Raw genomic sequence first — 25,016 nt, 5'->3', positions numbered from 1 at the left:
GACTATGTGTCTTTGGGAGCATGCCTAGTGTGTGAGAAGTGCTAGGCCAACCCCTGCACTAAAAAAAACCCTTTCACTTCCACGTGCTCTATTGGCAGAAGTGTGTGACACCTGCTCACCGGAACGGGGCATATCTCCTGGTAGACGGGACAAATTAAAGAACTGAGAGAGAACCAGGCTAGTGCATGGAGGCATGATACCATGCTGCATGAGATCCTCAGTATCTGTAGCAGACCGGGCATTAATTATATGTCTGCTTGAACATAGGAACTGTCTGACGCTCGCTACCGCTAATTTTACTGTGCGGTCCCCTAATTGTAGTAACCCCCTGATTGCAGCCCTGAACTGGTTGTCATGGTGCTGACAGATTGGGAAGTATCCGTTATATTTTATACACTCATTTACTATCTTATCACAGCCTCAGTATAATAAATACAGTTGGCTATGTTTATATTGTCATACTGGTTCGGGTACGATCTGTCGATGCTGAACCTGTCAACAATTAGATTGTTGACAATAAAATGTCGACAGACAAAAATGTCAACAGGTTCAGTGTGTCTCGTGGCTGAGACGGCGACATTGTGACAACAGGTCAGACGGTCACAATGTCGACATTCAAATGACAATGTCAGCACCAGCCGCCAGACCCCCTGTCACAATACAATAGAAAATGTTAATACATAAAAAAAAAAAACAGCGCAGTTTAACCCTAGCGATGCCAGCCTAGGCCGGTAGTAGGACAATCAGGGTGACAAAAAGTGATTTTACTAGTACCAGCACTAGGCTCTACCAGTGGGGTCTGGCGGCACTAATGTAGGGGAACCCACGACTTGGGGTCCTTTTGCCATAATGACAAGCAAACCAGACTGGTTAGCATGGGGCTGGATTCCCTAGGAAGACGAACATTAGAACCAGACTATTATCACATAGTGAAGAGGAAGCAATTTGGCATATTATCACACACATATTATGCAAATGATGCTATGTGCCTGTTTTTGTATTTTACTAAATTTAAATATACATTGATTGGTGCAACAATATGTCATGGACCCTTTAGCTCTTTATTATGCGCAGACCTGGTGAGATGTGGGTGAGGTTCTGTTAACCTATCAGAAAGTGTGATTCAGTAATGCACCAGTTGCTGAATCAATAGTAGGTATCTAAGATATCATCAGACCTTTATTGGATGTTTTGCTATTGAAAAAGAGGTATGTTTATACTATTCCTCCTGTATGTTATCACTCGCGTGACCCCCTACGAAGAGCAGCAGCTGTAGGCACACAACAGTATGAAACCTGGAGGACACAGAGATCACAACACCACAGCCCCCCCATCTGGACCCCGCACCCCCAACTCCCTCCACTTCTCGGCAGCAAAAATTGCTGAGGTCTGAAAAATGAAAAACAGCAAAAACAAAAGTCTGGGTATGCAGGCATGCCCTGGAGCCGGCACTTAGTACCCCCTCTCTCCGCACCCCTGCTTTGAGCCATACCATAGTGCAGTGAATGCTAAAAAAAATGCTTTAATAATATCAATATATAATGCATGTGCATAAAACAATTAAAATGTCTGCTTATCTGAATGAGACAAAGGATAGATGAAATCCTAATGTTCCTCTTGCCCCATAGGAACACAGGAAGCATCCAGGGACCCAATACAGCAAAGATAATAAACACCTGGGGACTTCTTCAGGGGGTGTAGTTCTCAGAGTGAGTAGTATAAAATGAATTAGTCTTCTTATATGGTCCATTTAATTACACTTCAGAGAGTCACATGGGTATGTGAAAGTGAAGGCTGAGAGAATTCACAACTCTCAATAAATTCATAATCTCAGCATAAAGGGCCTGATTCATGTTTGGACATAAATATATTTGCATGGCGCATCTTGTGAGAACTAGCTCTGTGCATCCTCAAAAAGCAATTGTATGTCCGAACGCAAATGACACTTACTACAGCCTATGACTTGAGGGAAGAAGCTGACACTGGGATTTAAAACAGAGTCTCCAGGAATACTTGCAATGTGATTGTTAGGTGCATTTAACCACTGGGCTATTTAGCAATGTATCCACAGTAAAACAGATTTAATGATGACACAATAATTGCTTAACAACATGCAGCTTAATAGCAAGTCCATTTTCTCCTAATTTACTGTAGGCTGGAGATGCACAGCTAGAGTTGAACATGTAGACAATTTGCTAGATATTCATAAATCTCTCTCTGTCTCACAGATTCCATCACCTCGCTGACACTGGCAAACACAGTACATTATGGAAGATATGCTGTCTAACACGTTCTGTAAATTATGTGGGGTTGGACACACGACTTGTCAATACACGTTGACACATTAAAGGAGATAGTCTTCAGGATAGAATCTTTTCTTAAACTTTCAGTAGCCTTAAAGAAAAAATAGCCCATAAAACATAATATATTGTCTATTTCCTTACCCTGGCTCAATGTTGCTTGTGAAAGTGTTATGTGAATAGTTGCACTATTTACCTCTGCACAGATGATAAAATACATATAAAACATCTTACATCTTAGCTTTCATTATCTTGACACAATGAAATAAATTCCCGACAAATACATTTTTGAAATTTAGAAATATTTTTAAATATTGAATGTCTCTATAAACAAATCATCGCAAAAAGGATATAAAAACATTGAGACAATTGTGAAAACTAGTGCATAGGAACCTGTGAATAAAATGTGCTGTAACCCACAGCAACCAATGGTGGACAATAGCGGCCAACCAAACCCTCAGATATTGATATATATTATACCGCAGAAGATATAGTTTCTGTGCATATATCTATTTATATCTGTGAGAGCTGCCTTATTTGTTGTTCGAAGCAATGTCCTCAGTGGCTGCATTACTATGAAACAAGGTAGAATATTTGCTTAGCATTACCAAAATAATAACCTTTGGAATAAGAACCAAAGGCCTGATTCATTAAGGATCTTAACTTGAGAAACTTCTTAGTTCAGTCTCCTGGACAAAACCATGTTACAATGCAAGGGGTGCAAATTACTATTCTGTTTTGCACATAAGTTAAGTACTGACTGTTTTTTTATGTAGCACACAAATATCAACTTTAAATTTCAGTGTACAAATACATGAAAAAACAGGCAGTATTTAACTTATGTGCAAAAAAGAATACTCATTTTCACCCCTTGCATTGTAACATGGTTTTGTCCAGGAGACTGAAATAAGAAGTTTCGCAAGTTAAGATCCTTAATGAATCAGGCCCCAAAACACAGGAATATATTTGTCTTAAAGTGTAATTTCACATTAATATTTATACAGATCCCCAGATGAAGGACTAAGCATATTTATCAGTAACTCCTACTGAAGACATAGCAGAAGGCTGACCAAACGTGCTGCAGTATTGCTGGTGAAATTAATTAGATAAGATTAATATTGGGCATCATGGTGGCACACTGGCACCAGTAAGAGGTACAGGGCTTCAAAGTTGTCCTAATTGTTGTCTTTTATACAAAGATCAATAGAATGAAAAAGAAAAATATCAAAAAAACTAATCTACAAAGTATTTGCAATGTGGGTTTTCAGATGCAACCAATATTGACCTTTAATCTAGACTCCTGGGATGTGCTCAAATAGCAGATGTTATTTACTATCCAATATTGTTCCTATCAAACAGATGTCATTACAAATGTTTATATTTCAATATCCCTTGTGTATACTAGACAAACAGAGGTAACTACCGTTTCCAACAGGAAGTGACCAATAGGCATCTGAGCATTCAGTGTACTCAAATTCAATAATTCAATAAACATATTAATGACAGATAGTGAAACCCAGCATTCAGATAATGAAAATTAGACGAGAAGTGTCACATCTTATACAGTATAAAACCTTGTATATCAGCATGTTTAAGAATATATTTTAGTTTTCTGCATGTTCGATTATTTATGCATTGACAATTTCAAGTCTTCTCTCATAGTGGATGGAATTCACAAAAATGATGTTGTAAAATTTCTCTCTCTTTACAATATTTTAAAGGAATGTTAAATTCAGGAAGAAAATGACATGAGAACTGGCTTTAAAAAATGTGACCAATGTTCAGTAACATCCAAAATAAGTAAAGTTTTAAGAACTACACCAAAATTAAGGTGGCTTTAATAGAAAATGTAAACATAAAAAAATGAAATGTAATTGTCTAATGTTAGTTTTTTGTTTATTTCATATTTATCAAGAAATATCGCGAGTATATGAATATTATAAATTATATAGTCATTTTTTATATATTTATAAGTTTATGAAACCTTCTGTCATTTGCAACTCTAAGTCTTTTTATTCTTTTAATTATATGAAGACAATTGTAAAGATGATTTTTCACATTCACGTTTGTTTATTAAAGAAAAATTTCAACCACAATGAAAAATATGTACAGACTAAATAAACATTATTCTTATTAACAACATATTCACAAATTCATTTTTCTTTTTACATAAATATTAAGTTGTGTATGTGATTATCTTACCCACACAAGTTGCTGGTCTCCCGGTCCAGGACTTGCTATCCAAACAAGTTACAATTCTTTCCCCTTTCAGTTGGTACCCAGGTGAGCAGTAATATTCACACCTGGAGCTAAAGTAGGCACCATCTGAGCATTTGAATCCTCCATGTTCTGGCATTGTGAGAGGGGGACATCTTTTTTCTAAATTTAGCACAGAAAAAACAATTTTTTTTAATATAAGTTTAGATAAAACAAATATACTAATGTGAGTATTATACACCGCTCAGCCACAACATTAAAACCACTGACTACTGAAGTGAATAAGATTGCTTATATCATTACAATAGCACTTGCCAAGGGTTGGAATATATTAGGCACTAAGTGAACAGTCAGTTCTTGAAGTTGATGTGTTGGAAGTGTCGAAGTCAGCAAATTGGATAAAGTAATTTCAATTAATATCAAGCAAACTTGGTTGTCTTTGTCTGAAAAGATGTGTAGAGCACGCTACGGTATAACAGTTTTTACACACATTCGCACAAATACGCACATTTGTAAATAGTACACATTAATTGTAGTTGCAACACATAATTATTTATGTCGAAATATAGTAGTATTTATGTGTAATATTATACGTTATATGCATGTTAGTTAAACATATGGTTCAGGTTAAAGGAAATGTGTCATATCTGGTATCATTTGGATCCCCTATTCATCAGCAAGTGTGTGGTTCCTTCACCAAAGAGATCGCACATTGCATACTCTAGTTAGCGATGTTAGGGAATAAATGTTTAAGGTAATACTAAAATGCTAATAGACTAGTTGAGACTGAATTCTTGGCGGGAAAGTCAGAGCACATCCCCTGGAGAGATGACCCCCACCTTTGAATATTTTGGTTTGAACTAGCCTATGACCTGCAACATCCTGGACCTTCCTGAAACCTGGACCAATAGAAGCAAGCCATGTCATCTGCTTTGTTTTACTGTATTTCTGACTGCATATAAGAAGGAGCTCTTCATCAAGTGGGCAGTCACCTTTGACCACAGACTTCAGACCTGAATGACTGTTCACTGGATCCAGAGCGCTTGCGTTAAGTAACGGCTGTACTTATTATTATTTTGCTTGAATTATTCTGCTACTTTGTGAGAATAAATATTTGTCGAAACACAAATCGAGATTCGACAATCGATATTGGATAGAGACAAAACGTGCATAACAGAAGCACAAAAAATGGACAAGCGTAAGGATCTGAGGGACTTTGACAAGGGCCCAATTGTGATGGCTAGATGGTGTTGTCAGAGCATCTCCAAAACGGCAGGACTTGTGGGTTGTTCTCTGCATGCCCTGGTTAGTACAGGGCCATCTCTTCCATTGGGCATGATGGGCAGGTGCCCTGGGGGCCCCACAGGCAAGGGGGCCCCATAGACAGGGCTCTTAAGTAAAATAAATAATCCTTTATCTATATACATATATATATATATATATATATATATATATATATATATGATACACATATATAGAGGTAGGGGCCCCACTGCACTCCTTTGCCCGGGGGCCCATAATGTTGTTAAGGTGGCCCTTGGTTAGTACCTACCAAAAGTGGTCAAAGGAAGGACAACCTGTAATCCGTTAACAGGGTTATGGTCGCCCAAGGCTCATTAATGCATGTGGGATACACAGGCTAGCACATCTGGTTCAATTCCACAGATGAGCTACTGCAGCACAAATTGATGAAAAGTTAATGCTGGCTATGATAGAAAGGTGTCATAGCACACAGTGCATCACAGCTTGCTGTGTATTGGGCTGCGTAGCCGCAGATTGGTCAGAGTGCCCATGCTGTCAACTGTCTACCACCGAATGTACTTACAATGGGCATGTGAGCACCAGAACTGGACCATGAAGCAATGGAAAAAGGTGGCCTGTTCTGATAAATCATGCTTTCTTTTACATCATGTGGACAGCCGGGTGCGTGTGCGTCATTTACCTGGGGAAAACATGGCACCAGGATGCAATGGGAAGAAGGAAGCCGGTGGAGGCAGTGTGATGCTCTGGGCAATGTTCTGCTGGGAAACTTGGGACCTGGAACCTTCATGTGAATGGTACTTTGACATGTATCACCTACCTAAACATTGTTGCAGACCAAGAACACCCCTTCATGGCAACGGTATTTCCTCATGGCAGAGGGTAATGCGCCCTGCCACAGTGCAAAAATGTTCAGGAATGATTTGAGGAACATGACAAAGAGTACAAGATTTTGACATGGCCTCCAAATTTCCGAGATCTCAATCCGATGTACAGGAAAAACATGTCCAAGCCATGGAGTTCCCACCTCACAACCTACAGGACTTAAAGGATCTGCTGCTATTGTCTTGGTGCCAGAAGCCACAGCACAACTACAAAGGTCTTGTGGGTCAGAGCTGTTTTGGAAAGTACAGGTTCGGATTATGAGAAAGCAAAGTGACTGTGCCTAAGAATTAACCTGCCTCTGCATGGGTACTTAGATAGTAAGGTTCCAGCAGTACTGAAAATCAAAAGACACCAAGACAAAACTGTACAATTATAAGACTTATTTCAAACCTTATAGCCATTTTGCTATTTAAAAGCAAAACAGAAAGACAAACATAGATACTTACGCTTGCATACATACTTGCCAGACCAGCGTTTATCCGGCTGGCAAAGAACTTCAGATGCACCACTTAGCTCATAGCCTTTTTGACAGTAGATGTTGCACCGTGTCCCTTTCACAGTTTTATAGTAGGAACGGGAAGGACTGGTACAAGTGGCATGGCCATTTTTTACTTTGATTGGAGCGCACCATGGGGTGTCTGTCAGAAAAGAATATTTACAATTGTTTTATAAGGGAAGAGGTCTTCTGGATGTCAAACCTAACAAAACAAATATTTTTCAAAATAAAATGAAGTTAAATTAAGAGCTAAATTCCTTTGCCATTTGTTGAAAACAAATAAAACTGGCATTTTCTTTAACTTTTCCAAATGTTTTTTTCATAATAACTTATCCGCTCAGAAGTATAAGAAATACCACGGGTTACATGGCCATTTTTAAATCACCTAAACAAAACTTTTGAAATATTCTTTGATTTGGAAGATCTGTGAAATCAAATCATTTAAATAACCTACAAAACAAATCCAGTCAATACAATCAAATAATTAATGTGCACAATTTGTAGGTGAGTTATAATAATCAATGGGGTTAAATGCTGTATTTAACTTTTTAACCTTTTGTAGAGACACAGTACAAATTATGGTAATTAGTAGGGTAGTTGTACTCAAAATAATTAATTTTATATAATGAGTAAACAACTGGATCCTTAGTATTAAAGTGTGCCCAATGGTCTCCATATTGTTACATAGCCAATGGCAAACACTGGACTTCTGAAGTTACCAGCTTGGTGCGATAAGGCCTGGTCAGACCTGCTGGGACTTACAGTTCTACAATAGCTGGAGAGTCACAGCTTGCTCACTTTTACTTCAACTGCAGAAATTACCCAATGATATTAATAGTTTAAATGCCAAAATCGATAACAAAAACTTAGACGACTGTCCTTAAAATGGGAAATCGTCAATTTTTTGTGTCTTATTGGCTTAGTCTTTCTGTATAATATTTTAAAGAATAGAATTATAGCTAAATTAATGCGGTTTGCTTTTATATGTACAAAATTATTTGAGGTGTATAGAATACTTAAATGTTATCTAAGGATACACTGACTGTATGACGATAAATATTATGTTAACAGGAACATTTCAGCTACTTTGATGATTAAGAGAAGGATGAGTGATCAAAGTAACTATTATTGTTTCTCAGAGTGTATGCCAAACTCACTGGAGCCAATAAATCAGATCTGATGCACATCTGGCTTGCAGGAAATAAACGCAGGAAGTTGAGGAACAAAACTATGGGTGTCATTTATGAAGCAGAAAACAGTTGAGGTTCAGTACAAATTATCTGTGGTAGTATTGTGTGCCTTGACTTGTGCAAGTGTGCCTACCTTTCTCCAAAATCAATTAATGACCAACATAGTGACAACTGCAGAAGAGGAGAAGTTTTCAATTAGCCAATCGGAGGAGTTGTGCGGAGTGAGAACGTTCCTTGCAGAGTATGGAGTAGGCACATCAATGCACTCACTTTTGTGGAGCAGTGCACAAATAAGAACTAATTTTGTGAGCAATTTAATTGTAATGAGAAAAAGAGGTGCATTTTTAGAGGCATTCCTTGCTGTAAGGGGGCATGCATGGCTATTTCCAAATCCCAGAGGAATCAAGGTACTTGGTCTTTGCAGAACCTCTGAGCTGTTGGTGATCGGATCCTTATATACTTTTAATCAGATGAATTTATAGGTACACTTTGTTCAACGTAAAACAAAGCTTCAAAGATACAAAAGTGATACACGGAATCACACTCTCTAATTTGGAAGCCTATGGCAGGGCAGCCATAGACATTGATTCCCTTCAAACAACCATTGAGTTTGGGTAAATAAGTAATGAAGCACACACTCTGTTTTACATTTGGGTCTCCCCTGAACATGACTGTTGGAACTGTTCCTCTCATCTAGATATACTTTGAAACTTTGGGCAGCCACAGATAAGTTGTCTCCCTCATAACATTTCCTCCACGAATATTACCTTTAATCTTTGTTACACATAAAATTCCTAAATTATACCTGGTTCCGGTTGACACCTTACCTCACAAATTTGGGGTTTGACCTTAATTAGAGGCCCATTGGAAAGAGATTCAAGGTTCTATTTATTAAGCAGTGAAGAGCCAAAATGATCCTCCTTTGTGCTAGAATAATTGCTGATATCAATACAAACTTTGAAATGGGATTTAGAAGCATAACCACCTCATGTGAAAATAGTAGAAGTGGAAAATCTCACCCTTTGATCCCCTGAACACTCATTAATAATAATAATAATAATAATAATAATAATAATAATAATAATGTAACATTAATATGAATCTCCGTTACCAAGGGTCTTTATCCCGTCCTCTTGGTTAACTGATCTACCTGCAATGCACCACAGCCCAACTGTCCTCTGCATCCAGAACCACAATATTGTGGTTCATCTGTTTATACAGAATCAATTCTTTCGCTATACATATAACATTACTGTAAGCTCTGTAATAATACTCTGCATTTATATAAATAGCTGGTCTCACTGTCTTAAACCTGCTTACGACACCTCACTTTTTCTTTCTGGACCTCAACCTAGCATAACATCATTAATAATAATCACTGAAACACACAAGTGACACATAATAAAAGCAGTCACGATATCCCTTCAATCTTATGATTAATTTAACACCTAAATGAGGCTAAACTGGGAAGTACTTTAGGAAAAAGCCAGAAATATTTTATTTAATGAAAGGTTTGGTTGTAAAGGGGTAGGAGGTTGGGCTTTGATGTGACATTAACACTTTTGCACAGTGTGCCCATTCAGGTGCACTTTCAGTTTGCAGAGGCATGTGCCGAGAGAGTTGGCATACACCATGATGTAAGCAGAACGCACTGTCTAGTAACATCTATGAAAAATAGAGGCATCTTGTGCCGCTCAGGAAATGCACATCAACTACTATGCAGCATTTTATGCTTAGGAGACCCAAGACAAAGAAGAAAAAAATGTGCCTACAATGGCTCCCTGAGGATTTCTTCAAGCAGCTATTGAGGATAAAATTATTGTTTTGGGACAAGCTACATTGTTACGGTGAGAATAAGTGCCAAGATCAACAGCTAATGCTATATCTAACATGAGGTTTCAAAGAAATAACTATTGACAATAAATAAATAGCTCTTCTGAGCACATGTAAAAATGATAGCGAGTATTAGTAAACATACTCTAATACTTTTTGTGCCCCATTGATGTAACTGCCATGTACAAACCACTGGCGGATGTCAAACAGGTCACACTTTTATCTTCTCTAGACGTAGAGCCAATCCAAATCAATACTCGTATACAGCTGATTATCACATTTATGTATAAAATTCAATGGAAAATAAAGAAAGATAAATATGCTTTAAAACAATGTGCAAGAAAACAAAACAAATACAAATATACTCATTAATTTAGCCAAAAAATTCAGCTAGGGTAATTTCTGGGCAGATAAGGTAAGTATCTTCCAAATGATGGGGTTCCCAAACATATAATTCCTGCAGTTCCTGATGGTTGGCTTGGTATCCTCTACATTGCAGAATGTGGACAAGCTGTGCATTTTCTTTTTTAGACCTGTGACCGTTTTTCTGCCAGTTGCACAGTATGGACCACAGCCACTTTCTACTTTAGGAAGTGCTCCTGTGCAAACCCTGTGCAATAGGCGGAAGTAGTAATGCACATGAGTAGAATTGAAAAGGTCACTTTAGTCCAACCGACTATCAATTTTTGAGCATCCCATTACAACATGTGCATTCTCTGAAAATACAGCCCATTGGAGCCTTATGTATGTATGTATGTATAAGTCAAGTGTGTGAAACTGTATCACTTCTTTTTAGAGGCGTCACATGTATACATTTGATGATGATCTTTAACACTGTGCTTTGCAGGTCGAAAGAGACTCTTCAGCCATCGGCTAAAGTGACAATGTTTCTTAAATGTCAATTCTCCACCCTCTCAAACCCATTTAATGAGTGGGTGCAGAGTGAGGTGTTTCCATTCACCTATCCCGCATTCAGCAAGGAATACTCTGATCCTCCCTGCACCTCACACCAGAAGGACAAACATGTTACACCCCGAATGTCAACATCATATTGATGCGCTAATCCATTTGTGAACCTGTACAAATAGACACAATTGACCAAATAACAATTTATGACTATGCATTGCTAAATGTAGCAGTTGCAGAACTATAGCAAGCCCCAACCATTTCCCAAGGTGCTAGCCATCACCTGTAAAATAAGAGCCCACACACACTACAAAAAGTATTCACCCTCTATTTTGACATGTTTTTTCAGTTCCTAAAGCATGGAAGCACACACATAGCATTATGGTCCTGCCAACAATGCTTCACAGTAGTGATAGTGACCATGGGTGGATGTGCAGTGTTAGGCTTGTACCAAACCCAGCACCTAGGGTTGAGGCCAAAATGTGCACTCTTGGTCTCATGAGACCAAAGCATCTACCTCCACTTGTGAGGGTCTTCAACATGCTTTCTAGCAAACTAGAAAGCTATCACATGAGTTATTTTCAACAATTTCTTTTTGCTACTCTACTGTAAAGCATAGTTATGTGAAGGGTTCAGGCTATTATTGTCCAATTGACAGGTTTTCCTATTTCTGTCATGAAAGACTTTAACTCCCTCAGAGTTGCCTTAGGCCTCTTGGTGACCTCCCTAGCATGTGTTTTTTTATTTTTGCATGTTTAGTTTTTTTGGGATGTTTCGTTTTGAAAGACAGACTAAGTTCACAGTTGTGCTGTATACTCTCTATTTATTTGTGATGGACTTGACAGTGCGACAGGGTTTTAGTACAAATTATTTAAGTCTTCTTATATCTTTCCTCTGATTGGTGCCTTTCACTAACCTTTTCTCTGATATGTTTTGAATATTTATTGATCTTCATGATGAAGCTCTTGCTTGGAAATGCACAAACTGTGAATCTTTTCAATGGCAGACTTTTTTTTAAAGTCAAGTGAAATACTCTTATAATAGCTGTACACAAGTGAACTACATACCCTCTGAAGGCAACTTATTGCTCCAGGATGTATTAAAGTATATTTTAGTAAAGGGTATGAATAACTCTGCAATCGATTAATGCCTGCTTTTTATGTTTGTATTAATTTAGTAGAGTTATTTATATTTGACACTACAGATTATTTTGTGTTGATATGAATTCCTAAAAAATACATACACTTTTATCCCTGTAGCAGCCACACATAGATCCTTAGCTATATTGCTTTATTTTCATCACTGGTTGTATTCCCAGTTAAAGAACTTATATCTTAGCCAAATCCCTTGCTAGTTTTATTACCCCCACACTTTTTCTAATTAATGTCTATAGGGATACACTTGTTAGACTGTAGAATTGCTCTGTGATGCATTCATTCTTTTAATAATATGAAAAAACTGGAACAGTGAATAATGAAGAGAACTGAATGTCACAGGTACAGTGTGCTATCTGTTCTAGCACAGAAGAGGCCCTTTTCTTGGCTGGAATTTGTCACCAGGTGCAAAAGTATTGAGCAATTTATTTGCCTGTAATCGTTCATTTACATAACTCTATTAGAATGAGAACAACTGTTCACAAATTTCTCAAAAGTGCAGCCAGTAAGTATCAAAAGATTCACATGTGAATATATAATTAATCATTGCTAATATATATTTCTAAATGCTAATATATTTTGGTCTAATGATTCTCTTCTTCAGCATGTTTCTATATGTGGACTTCTGTACACTTTATTTCTTTCAATGTTTTCACTGTCCAAAACACTAATTCCTGCACACTCTACTTATCAAATTAAATGTTGACCGGTCTAATATACAATGTTTAATACATGAAGCCTAGCTCATTTAGGGTTTTTACACACAGACACTTTCTATGTGCCTATGTCTATGTGACAGCTTGATGAACACAGTCTAACCAGCACTACAACAAGGGATCATTAAAGTCTATGAAGAGTGTGCCAACAGTAAACATGGGCGTTCAGAATGATGGAGGGAACATGGATGTAGCTTGTCCTACGGTCTTACGATATAGTCCATCCAGCAATCACTTTGAATGTGTGTGAAGTTGGCACAGTCTTCATAGGATTCATTATGTTTTTCACCGTGTTGGTTAAGATCAGTAATAAGAGATACATGCAGCTCAACCAAACATACCTCTGAAGCACAGAAAGGGCCAATTTCTAAAAGTCGTAAAATGCTTCTACATTCTGCAGTAAGGAACAGGTTAATATGTCTATTCATTTTATAATGGGCCAGCATGAGGTAAACCAATTCTTTTGCAGTTCGTGTCACTCCCTCCTGAATTGCTATGCTAGGAGCATTGTGTAAAATAGTATACAATACACCTTAAATTCCCTGAGCAGATTCCTGATTGGTTGATAACAGTAACAGGCTAAAATCCCACATTTGATACAATTCTTCTACATTACTGTAGAGTTACATAGAAAACTAAGTAAGAGGATATTTCATAAGTACATTTTTTTGTAGAAAAACATCTCAATAAATCAACAAGATAATAAAAATGTAAAGGTATAAAAGGCTTAAACGTGGAAGAGACCACAGTAATCAACCACAATGAAAAGTAAAATACTTTAACATTTTTGAAGGTTCTATAGATGCTGCAATTTTCAAGCAAGTCTTGAAGCAAGTGAAGCAGGAAGTAGTTTTATAATTGCAGCATGCAGCCTGCAGAATAAGCTAAGGCTTCACCTTGATAGCGATATCTAGAGCGAGCATAAGCATCCTCATCATCTTCTAGTGGTGAATATCCCGATCCTAAAATAAAGAACAAAAAAAATGGAAATAGCAAAATAACAAAGAAAACTCATGTTAGAGATGAGACAGCTGGTGATATTAATGTGGGAAGCATCAATTTTCAGCTATTATTGGCATTTGTGTAAGTGCATTTATGGTGCCATTACAAAATAGTAGACCTGTTTCATTACAACAATTAGTTCCAATTTAACTTATTCTTTAACATTTTTTATTTATTTTATGAATCGTGTTTCAATAATGTATATTTGCACTGTGACTATATTCAAAATATATAAGCTTTGAAATTGGTAAACCACCTTGACATGGTATCATGGATTATAATATGTATATTTAGAAATCTAACAAGTCCACCATAACACACAAGGCAGGTTAAGTCCTTCACATCTTCAGCGGTAATAGTAGATCAGATAAAACTGCTATGAGTGTGTTCCGTTCTGACAGCTGTGGTAATTATTTATATTCCGGAATGCTGAATTACAGATCTCAACAACCTGCAGCTACTTTGGTGCTAAAAGTCCCAGCATGCTCTTTTAGCCACTTGATAGTATGGAATGCTGGGACGTGTAGATGCAAAACAGCCACAGATTACCAGATTTATTTTTTTTTAATAAGGTTTTCTGTAATACATTTCTTACTATCACAGAAACTGAGGCAGCCACAGGCCTACAGCAACAATGTGCAAGAGGAAGCAGACAAATGATTTTAATTTTCTTTACTTAATTGTGCTTTCTGTTCTGCAAATCACTAGTTCATCCAGCCAAAGCCATGGAGTTGGAAGAGTTGGCTGGTGCAGACTATGCAAAAACTGTTTACAATTTATTTTTAATTTGTATTAAGGCTGCAGAAAATTAGAAAGCAGAGATACTGCTGAATATTGGCCCTGTTGTTGCTTCATCTAGAAATATAGTTACAGAAACAGATTGATCATTCTCATTTCTCTACTTCTGTATTTCAGTTTAGACGAAAAATACAAGATACCAAAAAATATCTTATCTTAACTATTATAATTATCACAATACTTTCTGATCCAATCACAATGTATAAGCTCCATAAATGGACTAGATGCACTTTTAATGGTAATAGCAGCAGATTTAATGCTGTAATACTGTATCTTATTATGGCTTAGTAAAGTGTAGTTAGCAGAATTATTTGTAGCATTGTTGTAAGTGCTGTAAAAATAAAGCCAGTTACAATGAATGATGTTAATTCAAGCTTTGACATTAGAACCAACATGTAATCAGTAGCTTTTGCAATACCTAAATAATTAAGGGTCTTCCAGTTTCTCCTGTAATCAAAAATATTGAAGATTACGAATTAAACCTGAAGAAAGAGGTATGTAGCAGACATGGTTTAATATACCGTAAACATGTTGCTGATTCACCTGTTATAGACAGATATAATTCAATTATTAGAATATCACACAGAGGTAGATATAGGACTCTTGTAGACAGGACTCCCTGGTGTGTGAGCACCTATTACATCTCCTTTTATTTTCCTATATGACATCTGTATTTAAGAAACATTGGTGTAATTCAGGCTCGAACCAACCTGGCCAATTCATTAATCTAAAATACTCACATGCTAGACAAACCTGTAAATCTGTAAACCTGCCAATCAGAGAATTACATAATTTACCATACAAAATAAATATCACAACTACCTGGTAACTGCAATAGGAACAGCAGCAAATTATTTGTGTGAAACACTCCAATGCATTAAATTTATTAGATACGTGTTATCAGTGGAAAGTTCTGACCATTCATGCTTACAATATAGTTAGCTATTTGTTTTTACAATAGAATCAGAGCTATGGTGTGACCTATTGACGACATTGTCCATTTTTTATGCAATTGCCTGTAATTGGAAGTGTCCATTCACCAGTTTTGTTACAAATTCTCCTTAAATGACTAAAGAGCCCCAATGTTTAATGCAAGAGGCTATTACGTTTCTATTTCCTGGACCCTTTCTGAATTCAGTTATGCCTGGTCCCGCCACATTCATGAGTATTCATAAAGCACCTGGTGCTTGTGTTATCTCAAATTCTCACCTAGCAGTGAGCAGCGCAAGTCCCCATTTGGCTCAGAGATTTTGAGATCACAGGGAGCCAAATGGAAGAGAATAGTCTCCATACTATGGAGTCACCTCATACATACAGGGTGGTAATTCATATGCAGGCTATACCTCCAGAACAGATCTTCAGTGGAAGACAGAGACTATCATTAAAATAATAACACATTATAATTACACCATTATAAAGCTGGTAGAAAGAGGGGAAGCACATTAAGCAATGCTTTCAGAAATGTTTAAATAGATATCATCTTTAAGGTGGCATAATTAAACAAAAATACTGCACAACACAAGCAAACACACACATTGAAACATACTTGCCAACCTTATGTTTGTCGGGTCCGGGAGATTCTGGAGGGCACCAGGGGTGTATGGGAGGAGGGGGCGGGGCTATGTAATTTGCATCATTTTGGCCCCGCCCTCGATGATGTAATGCCTGTTTTGAGTGTTTTTACAGTGGTAAAAAGACCTCAAACAAACATTACATCACTGGAGGAGGGGCCAAAATGACGCAAATCGTGAAGCCCCACCCCCTCCGCCCGTGCATGTCGGCTGTAATTTAGTGAAGTGAGCAGATGCGGGAGAATCGCCAGCTCTACCAGGATTCCGGGAGACTCACCAATTTCCAGGAGAGTTGGCATGTATGCATTAAAAATATTTATGAATGCCAAATTGCAGCCACGCCATGAAGTTTAACAAGATATGAGTATATAAGATACAGGTTATATGGTATTTGCTTAGTGCCATGCCTACACAATATATCAAAAAAAATTACAAACTCCATATGTGTATTAAACATCTGTTACTGCCCAAACTAACCTTCTAAATTAAGCTCTTTTTACCAAAGATATTAAAAGCCAACTCTAAAGTATGTAATGGTTAAATAGTTTTTTGACTGGGTGACTAAAGTAATAGATCAAGAGGGAAAGGGGCATAGATGTGGATTATCTGGATCTTAGTAAGGTTTTTCACATTGCCCCACATTGCAGACTGTTAAATAAACTTGAAAGCTTGGAATTTGATTCTAAGATGGTTGAATGGATAAGATCTTGGTTGCAGGACAGAAAACAGAAAGTTACAGTAAATGGAGGGCATTCACAGGAAGGAAAAGTTACCAGTGGAATACCCCAAGGCTCTGTACTTGGACCAGTGCTTTTCAATATCTTTATTGGTGACATTACAAATAGTATTGAAGGAAAGTATGTATTTTTGCAGATGACACAAAGATATGGAACAGGGTAGACACACCAGGAGGGGTATAAAAAATTATCGATGATCTATGTAGACTGCAAGAATTGTCCCATAGAATGTAAGCTTGCGAGCAGGGCCTTCTCACCTCTTTGTCTGTTTTACTCAGATTGTTTATTAGTTTATTATGTTTGTCCCCAATTGTAAAGCGCTACGAAATATGTTGGCGCTATATAAATAAATGATGATGATGATGATGATGATGAATGGTCAAGAGAGTGGCAACTACAGATTAATGCCAAATGCAAAATCATGCACTTGGGTCTCAAAAACCCAAAGGCTAAATATAGTATTAATGGCACTTTAAAGGAAACTACTGAGGAGGAAAGGGATATATGAGTCACTATTTCAGGTGACTTAAAGGCAGGTAAGCAATGTAACAAAGCAATGAGAAAGGCAAGTCAGATGCTTCGTTGCATAGGGGGAGGAATCACTAGCAGAAAGAAAGAAGTAATAATGTCACTGCACAGGTCATTTGTACGGTCTCAACTAGGATATTGTACTCAGTTCTGGAGGCCAATTCTCTAGAATTATATAAATACATTAGAGACTGTACAAAGAAGGGCAACTAAAATGGTGCATGGCCTACAGCACAAAACTTACCCGGATAGACAAAAAGATCTTAATATGTATAGTTTGGAGCAGAGAAGGGAAAGGGGGACATGATAAAAATGTTGAAATATATCAAGGTGTTTAACAAGGTACAGGAGAGAAACATTCTTCAAAGGAAGAGAAGTATTAGAACACAAGGACATGGACTGACACTGGAGGGAAGGAGGTTCAGAGGAAATTTGAGGAAAAAGACTGCACAGAAAGGGTAATGGATAAGTAGAATAGCCTCCCATCAGAGGTGGTAGAGGCTAATACAGTAGAGAAATTTAAACAAGCTTATGATACACATAAGGATATCCTTGAAAATAAATATGGATTAAATAGGACTGGAGGTTACCATAGGTTAAAAAATTGGCAGACTTGATGGGCGAAATCATTCTTATCTGCCATCAAATTCTATGTTTCTATGGTATGTAACAGTTATCCAACACCACAAACTTTCAAAATAAAAATCATTGGTGTTTAAAATGAAATTTCCCATTTTCTGGCCCAGCCTGCACCTGGCAGCAAGAGACGTGACAGAATGTACAAGGGACAGTAGACAGAGATGGCACAATAGGAAGAGAGGACTCTGCCCGCAAGGGCTTACATTCTAAATGGAGGGGTGGTGAGAGACAGTAAAACCAACTGGGAGAAAAATGGAGATGGCAGATGAGGAAGAGGAGGTGATAGACAGCATGGTTAGGCGGTGGTAGGATAGGCGAGCTTGAAAAGGTGAGTTTTTAGTGAGTGTTTGAAGGACTGAAGGTTGGGGGAGTGTCGAGTGAGACAGGGTAGGGAGTTCCAAAGATTAGGGAGAGCACGGCAGAAGTCTTGGAGGCGAGCATGGGAGGAGTTAATGAGAGGTGAATTGAGTGAGAGGTCAGAGACAGAGTGGAGTAGCCAAGTAGGTATATACCTCGAGACAAGGTCAGAGATGTAAGAGGGAGAAGTGTTGGTAAGGGCTTTGTAAGTGAGGGCAAGGATCTTGAACAGAATTCTGATAACGAGCCAATGAAGGGATTTAATCAGAGGAGAAGTGGAAGATGTGAGATAGGAGAGGAAGCTGAGCCTAGCCGCAGCATTCTGTACAGAAGTGTGAGAGTGAGGAAGGCGAGTGAGAAGGAGGTTGCAATAGTCGAAACAAGAAGTGATGAGTAAATGGACCAGGATTTTGATTGCTTCCTGAAAGAGGGATGGATTTTCATAATGTTATGGAGGCAGAAGTGGCAGGATTTGGTGAGGTGAGGGACTGGATTTTAGGGGCAAATCTGAGGGTTTAGTCAAAGGTGACTCCAAACTCCAAGGCAGAGGCTTGGGTGACAGGAGAAAGAGTGATGTTGTCAACCAAAAGGGAGATATTGGGAAGGATAACAACACTGGCAGGAGGAAAGATGATGAGTTCAGGTTTGGAGATGTTGAGTTTCAGGAAGAGCTGTGACATCCAGGTAGTTACAGCAGAGAGACAGCTAGATACCTGGGTTTGAATGGCGGGAGAGAGGTCACGGGAGGAAAGATAGATTTGCATGTCATCAGCATAGCGGTGGTGTTGGAGGCCAAATGATTGAATAAGTTCACCAAGAGAGGTGGTGTAGAGAGAGAAGAGCAGAGGACCAAGGACAGAGCCTTGTGGGACTCCAATAGAAAGGGGAAGAGGGGTGGGAGGAAGAGTCACAAGCAGACACGCTAAAAGAGTGGCTAGAGAGGTAGGAGGAAAACCAGGGGAGAGCTGTTTCACGAAGACCTAGGGAGTGAAGAGTGGTGAGAAGAAGAGAATGATCAACGGTGTCAAAAGCAGCAGAGAGGTCAAGGAGTACGAGAAGGGAGAATTGATCTTTGGACTTAGCTAAGAGTAAGACATTTGTTTTTTTTAGTGAGGGCAGTTTCAGTTCAGTGAAGGGGATGGAAGCCAAACAGAATGGGAAGAGAGAACGTGGATCAGACGATTGAAGTAATTCGAGAATTTTAGAAAGGAAAGCAGAGAAACGAGGTGATAGTTGGAGAGAGAGGATGGGTCAAGAGAAGGTTTTTTGAGAATAGGAGAGATGAGAGCATGTTTGAAGGTCGAGGGGAAGATTCCAGTGGAGAGAGAGAGGTTAAAGAGGTGAGCAAGGTGACAACAGGAAGATAGGGAGTAGAGGAACTTTGAGGGGACAGTAATGAGAGGACAGGTTGTAGAAGAAGAGGAGGAGAGAAGAAAGAGGACCTTAGGCACAGTTACAGAAGGGTAGGAGCCAACGGTGGCAGAGTGAGTGATAGAGAGAACAGGTGAGGTGAGGCAAGTGTGACGAGAACAGATATCACAGTGGATAGAGTCAATTTTGTTTTTGAAGTAGGTGGCAAGGTCAAGAGCGGCAATGGGCAAGGGTGAGGTGGGGGAGGACAAAGTAGAGAATTAATTGTAGCAAAGAGACATTGGGGTTTATTGGGCAAGGAGGAGATGAGGGATGTGAAATAGGTTTGTCTGGAAAGAGAGAGGGCAGAAGAGTAGGAAGAAAGGATGAATTTAAAGTGGATGAAGTCAGCAATGGAGCGAGATTTTCAACATTGGCATTCAGAGAAGCGAGAGCACTTTTGGAAGAGAGTAAGAGTAAGAGGGGAGTAACACGGTTGGGGTTTGGATTGGCAGGGATGAAGGGGGGTGGCTGGGGCTGCAGTATCAAGGTCAGCAGAGAGTGTGGTGTTGTAAAGACAGACAGCAGAGTTGGGACATGATAGGGAAGAAATGGGAGGAAGTGAGGATTAGAGAGAAAAAACAAAGATGATGGGGTCAATGCTGTTGATGGGACGCAGTGTGGGAGAGGTGGGGCAAGGGTTAAAGAGAGGGTAAAGTAAAGGAGATTGTGGTCAGAGAGGAGGAAGACAGAATTGGAGAACTTGGAGATGTCACAATGATGGGGGAACACTAGGTCCAAGGTGTGATCATCACGTGGGTGGCAGAAATTGTCCATTGGGAGAGGCCATGGGAGGAAGCGAGAGTGAAGAATTTAGAGGAAGCAGTAATAATAGGAGAACTGGTAGGAATGTTAAAATCCCCAATAGTAACAGTGTGAAGATCAGAGGAGAGGAAATGGGAAAGCCAAAAAAATTCAGAGGATGAGCAAGGGGGACAATAGATGACCGCAACACGAAGGTGGAGAGGGGAGAAGAGACGGATGGAGTGAACTTCAAAGAAGAAGAAGAAAGAGAGGGAGGGTTCAGGGGGAATAATGCTACAGGTGTACCCAGGAGACAGTAGGACACCTACACCACCGCTTTGGTGGCTCCCAGGACGGGTACTGTGGGAGAAGGGCAGTATCAGAGGGGAAGAGGGCCAGGAGACCAAAGGAATGGGAGAGGAAGAGGTCATGAATGGGAGTGAGTTAGTTGCAGACAGATCTTGCATTCCAAAGTGCACTGGACAGGGGAAGGTGAGTAAGAGGAAGGATGGGAATAGGGTTTGCGGGATTGGATGTAAGAAAGGGGGGGGGGACAGGATGAGAGTATGGCAGAAGTAAAGGACTGTAAGAGGTTACAAGTGAAGTGAGGAAAAGTTGAGAACAGGACAGGTGAGTAAAGTGAAAGACTGTAGAGGTAGTAGGAGAGTGAAGAGGAAGAAAAGATGTAAAAGGATCAGCAAGGGAATTTTAAGTAGTTAGGACAGTAGAGATGAGGGATTGGTGAGTAAAAAACAGTTAGAGTGTAGAGGGATTATATAACATTAGCCACAGTGGACGGTGCACTGAGATGACTCTGTATGAACAGTGTGCAAGGGGGAGCTGGGGAGCCAGTTAAAGATTCTGGGTAAGTGGAGCAACAAGTGTAATTTAAGGGTGGGAATACAAGCAACAGCATCAGTGAAACCAACAAGCAGCTGCAAGAATTAAGGTTGAGACACAGATCGGCAGGGTGTGTACAGGCGGTGCACAATGCAGGTGGTGGAGGATATCAGATCTCACACATGATTGTTGAATATTGTCCTCAAGTGGCAGTGTTTCCACGTAGAATTTTCTCCTTTTGTTCTCCTCTTGTGTAACTCTTATTATGCTATCTAAATTACTTAATACACTTGTAACAAATCCTCACTTACTAACACAACCTAACAGCATACACAGCCTATGACTGCTAGTTAAATCACATAGCCATGTGATCACTTTCATGAATTAACCCCCACTATTACAATTCTTAAACAAATAGTGAGGGAGTAAGCCTACTATATACTTAATAGACAAAATTGCACTTTTGATCGCTTAAAGATAGCTGGTGCAGGGGTAATGTCAAATATTTACAATATATCTAATAGACAAAATTAATACCTAAACTGCATATAGTACATATTCAATATACAAATAGCAGCAGCTACTCCTTTGTAAACACAAGGGTAGGGCACCATGAATTGAAATAATAATGTTTAATAAATTGTTTTATCTTTTAAGAGCCAGTTTGTGACTCTACCATAATCAAATCACTGCTTTATTTTTGCACTATAGTAGTTGCATAGGATACTTCATTCAGGTTATTTTCCTATCTTTCTAGTTGTTATCTCTACAGATGTGCATAATCCAGGGCATATTATTGGTCACATTTCTATTACTGGGCATATTACCAGGGCTGACATGTCTAACTGTATTATACCCACTTTTTAGGAGTAAAGTCTGGTAGCCAATAAGAGTAATAAACTATCAGCCAACAGTAGTGCAGACTGGTACAGACAGGAGTGAGTACACTGTTTGATGAAGCATAGTGCAAAAGTAGCAATGAGCAACATTTTCAAAACTGATAATATTTGCACATTTCACCATTTGTGTTTAAGTGTTCCCAGATTTACTCCAAGCACACCACACAGCTGAATGAATTGACTGTCACTGTACCAGATCTGTTCCTAGACTATACTTGATGTGAAATGCAAATTTACAAATACATCGCTAAATAGCCATTTTATCAGAGTTAAACACCCCTTTGGGTGTGCGGGAATTGTTATGACAAGTATTGATTATGGTAAGCCCTGTCACTACTCAGTAGAGTAATCATATATGTCATGTGACAGGGGGCATTGAATAGCAGGGCAGGGCTTGATAACGCGATTAAGACTTGCCCGCACCATTTAATGCCGTGAATTTCCGAAAATCTGGGAGGTTTGCCTACTCTTACGGGAGTCCGAGACAGTAGGCAAGTATGATAGTATGTAACATCAATGATAATCTCTGTCTCTGAAGAGCTAGTGTAATTCCCTGCCTAATTCCCCAGGAAAGCTCCTAACTATAAAAGTGTTAGGACAAGTTCTTCCTTGTTAATTTTACTATGAAATAAAAATATACCTTGCACATGTTAGAGATTCAAAGCATTAAAAATAAGAAGTAATTTTCTGCCATGTGTGCCCTTCCATATACAGACTATACAAGCCACACTATTACAGTGTCTGGAGATTTTAAAAGCTAAAGGAAATGGGAGGATAGTGATTATAGATTACATTTGGAAAACATAGTAATTTAGACACATACAACAATAGAGTTTGGTTATACAGTATGAAGAAAAAAGAAGCACAAGCTAAAGTTACACTAACAGGGTGTCACCATAACTGATGTGTGCACTGGGGGGTGTGGGGGGGGGGATGGTTAAAGAAAATACTCCAGGGAGCAGATGTAATTTAAAATAGAAAATGATACATGTTGTGTAACAGGGGTAAGGGTTTTTTGTGAATCACCTTACAAACGGGGGAACTATTATAATGATACAAGTTTCTCATGCTTTTTATGACATCCTACAAAAACTGTAAAAAAGTATGAATTTATGTATATAAATGTACACTTGTGTTTCATTTGTTGTCCAGACTGAAATTTCACATATACTTCCCTCTGGATCTACTAAGTTACATTGCAGGCAGGGAATCAATACCTGAAGAAAGGCTCTACCCACCAAAGGCATTGTATTTACTTGTTCAGGGCTGAAGCTGGGTTTTCCGGCAACCCACTGCCCTGGTTCGGCGCATATGGCAAGAATCTTCATTCAGGTGCCACTGCGCATGTGCAGAAGTGGTGCCACTGCGCATGTGCAGAAGTGGTGCCACTGCGCATGTGCAGAAGTGGTGCCACTGCGCATGTGTGGGCTATCCAATGACAGATGCGAAAGAGATATCAGTGCCCACCAACCTGCCTGCTGCAGGTAAAAAGTATTTTATCGGTGCAGGCTGATTGGTAGGCTGCCCCGGGATTGCCGTGTTACGCCAGCCCTTTACTTGCCAATTCAAGAACATGCCCTAAATCTATTGAAAAGGCATGGGAAGCCTATTCAATAAGGACAGCGAAGGTACAAGTAGCATCTCAGGATCATGACAGATGAGGGGCAGCAATTAAATTAAAGCATGTTTCCCTTTTTTTTTTTCTTTTTTTTTTTAAATCAGGTAAAGTTTTATTGCCTTTTTTACTTTTTTTTTTTAACAGCAAAAAAGCACAAAACATTAGGCTAAAACAACAACTACAACCCACACAGTGATACAAGCAATGTCAAATATTCATACACAGTAGATTCAAAATGCATTGATATTCAGATTTTCAAACCAGGGTATGCACATCATCCAAAATTTCGAGATACAATGAGATAATAACACAGTAGTATTAATACAAAATACAATCGTTGACCTTAATAATAAAGGCGGCGGCTGGATGTCTGCCCCGAGCATTGCATTAGGAGAGCTCCACCTCCCTCAATCCTTCTGTAACATATGGGGTTATTCTCCACCTGTACCATATTCTTTCATATTTATCCACTAGGTTCCTACTGGTGTACATGAACCTCTCATGGCCGACTGTATCGTTAACAAGGTCAATCCAGCTACTCAAAGTCGGGCCTTCCAATGCCATCCACTTCCTAGCTATGACCACTTTTGCCAATATAAGCAACATATTAATGAGCAATCTAATAAGCCTACAGGTGTTTTTGTTCAAGCCCAAACCAAATATACATAGTTTTGGCATCAAGGCAGATACTCCCACCTCCAATCGTTTAATACAATCCTCCACCTCTCCCCAAAAGCATGAAACCAATGGACACTCCCAGAGCATATGCCAAAAGTTCCCTTTCTCACTCCCACACTTAGGACACAAAACCACCTGACCCCTATTAAATTTAGAAAATGTTTCCCTTTTTTATTAAAATATTATTTTGTTATTGTTCACAATTTTTTACTAATTTTATTAATTTTCTTTATTGAAT

At 38.8% G+C, this 25,016-nt stretch overlaps 1 protein-coding gene across 2 annotated transcripts in view; it reads right to left on the bottom strand.

Annotated features, from left to right (window-relative positions):
• Positions 1 to 25,016, bottom strand: part of SRPX (sushi repeat containing protein X-linked) — a 59,349-nt gene that overhangs the window by 14,238 nt on the left and 20,095 nt on the right. The window contains exons 2-4 of one of the 2 annotated variants that reach the window (XM_075196435.1): positions 13,854 to 13,919; positions 7,109 to 7,300; positions 4,503 to 4,679 (exon numbers count right to left, since the gene is read on the bottom strand). In XM_075196435.1, the coding sequence (XP_075052536.1) occupies positions 4,503 to 4,679; positions 7,109 to 7,300; positions 13,854 to 13,919 (435 nt within the window). The remainder of the gene's footprint in view (positions 1 to 4,502; positions 4,680 to 7,108; positions 7,301 to 13,853; positions 13,920 to 25,016) is intronic. The other variant, XM_075196437.1, reaches the window with a different exon arrangement.

Source organism: Mixophyes fleayi, chromosome 2 (assembly GCF_038048845.1).
Source record: "Mixophyes fleayi isolate aMixFle1 chromosome 2, aMixFle1.hap1, whole genome shotgun sequence".
NCBI classification, from domain to species: Eukaryota; Metazoa; Chordata; class Amphibia; order Anura; family Limnodynastidae; genus Mixophyes; species Mixophyes fleayi.
The sequence above is the reverse complement of the archived record's forward strand: the minus strand, read 5'-3'. Positions and strand labels throughout refer to the sequence as shown.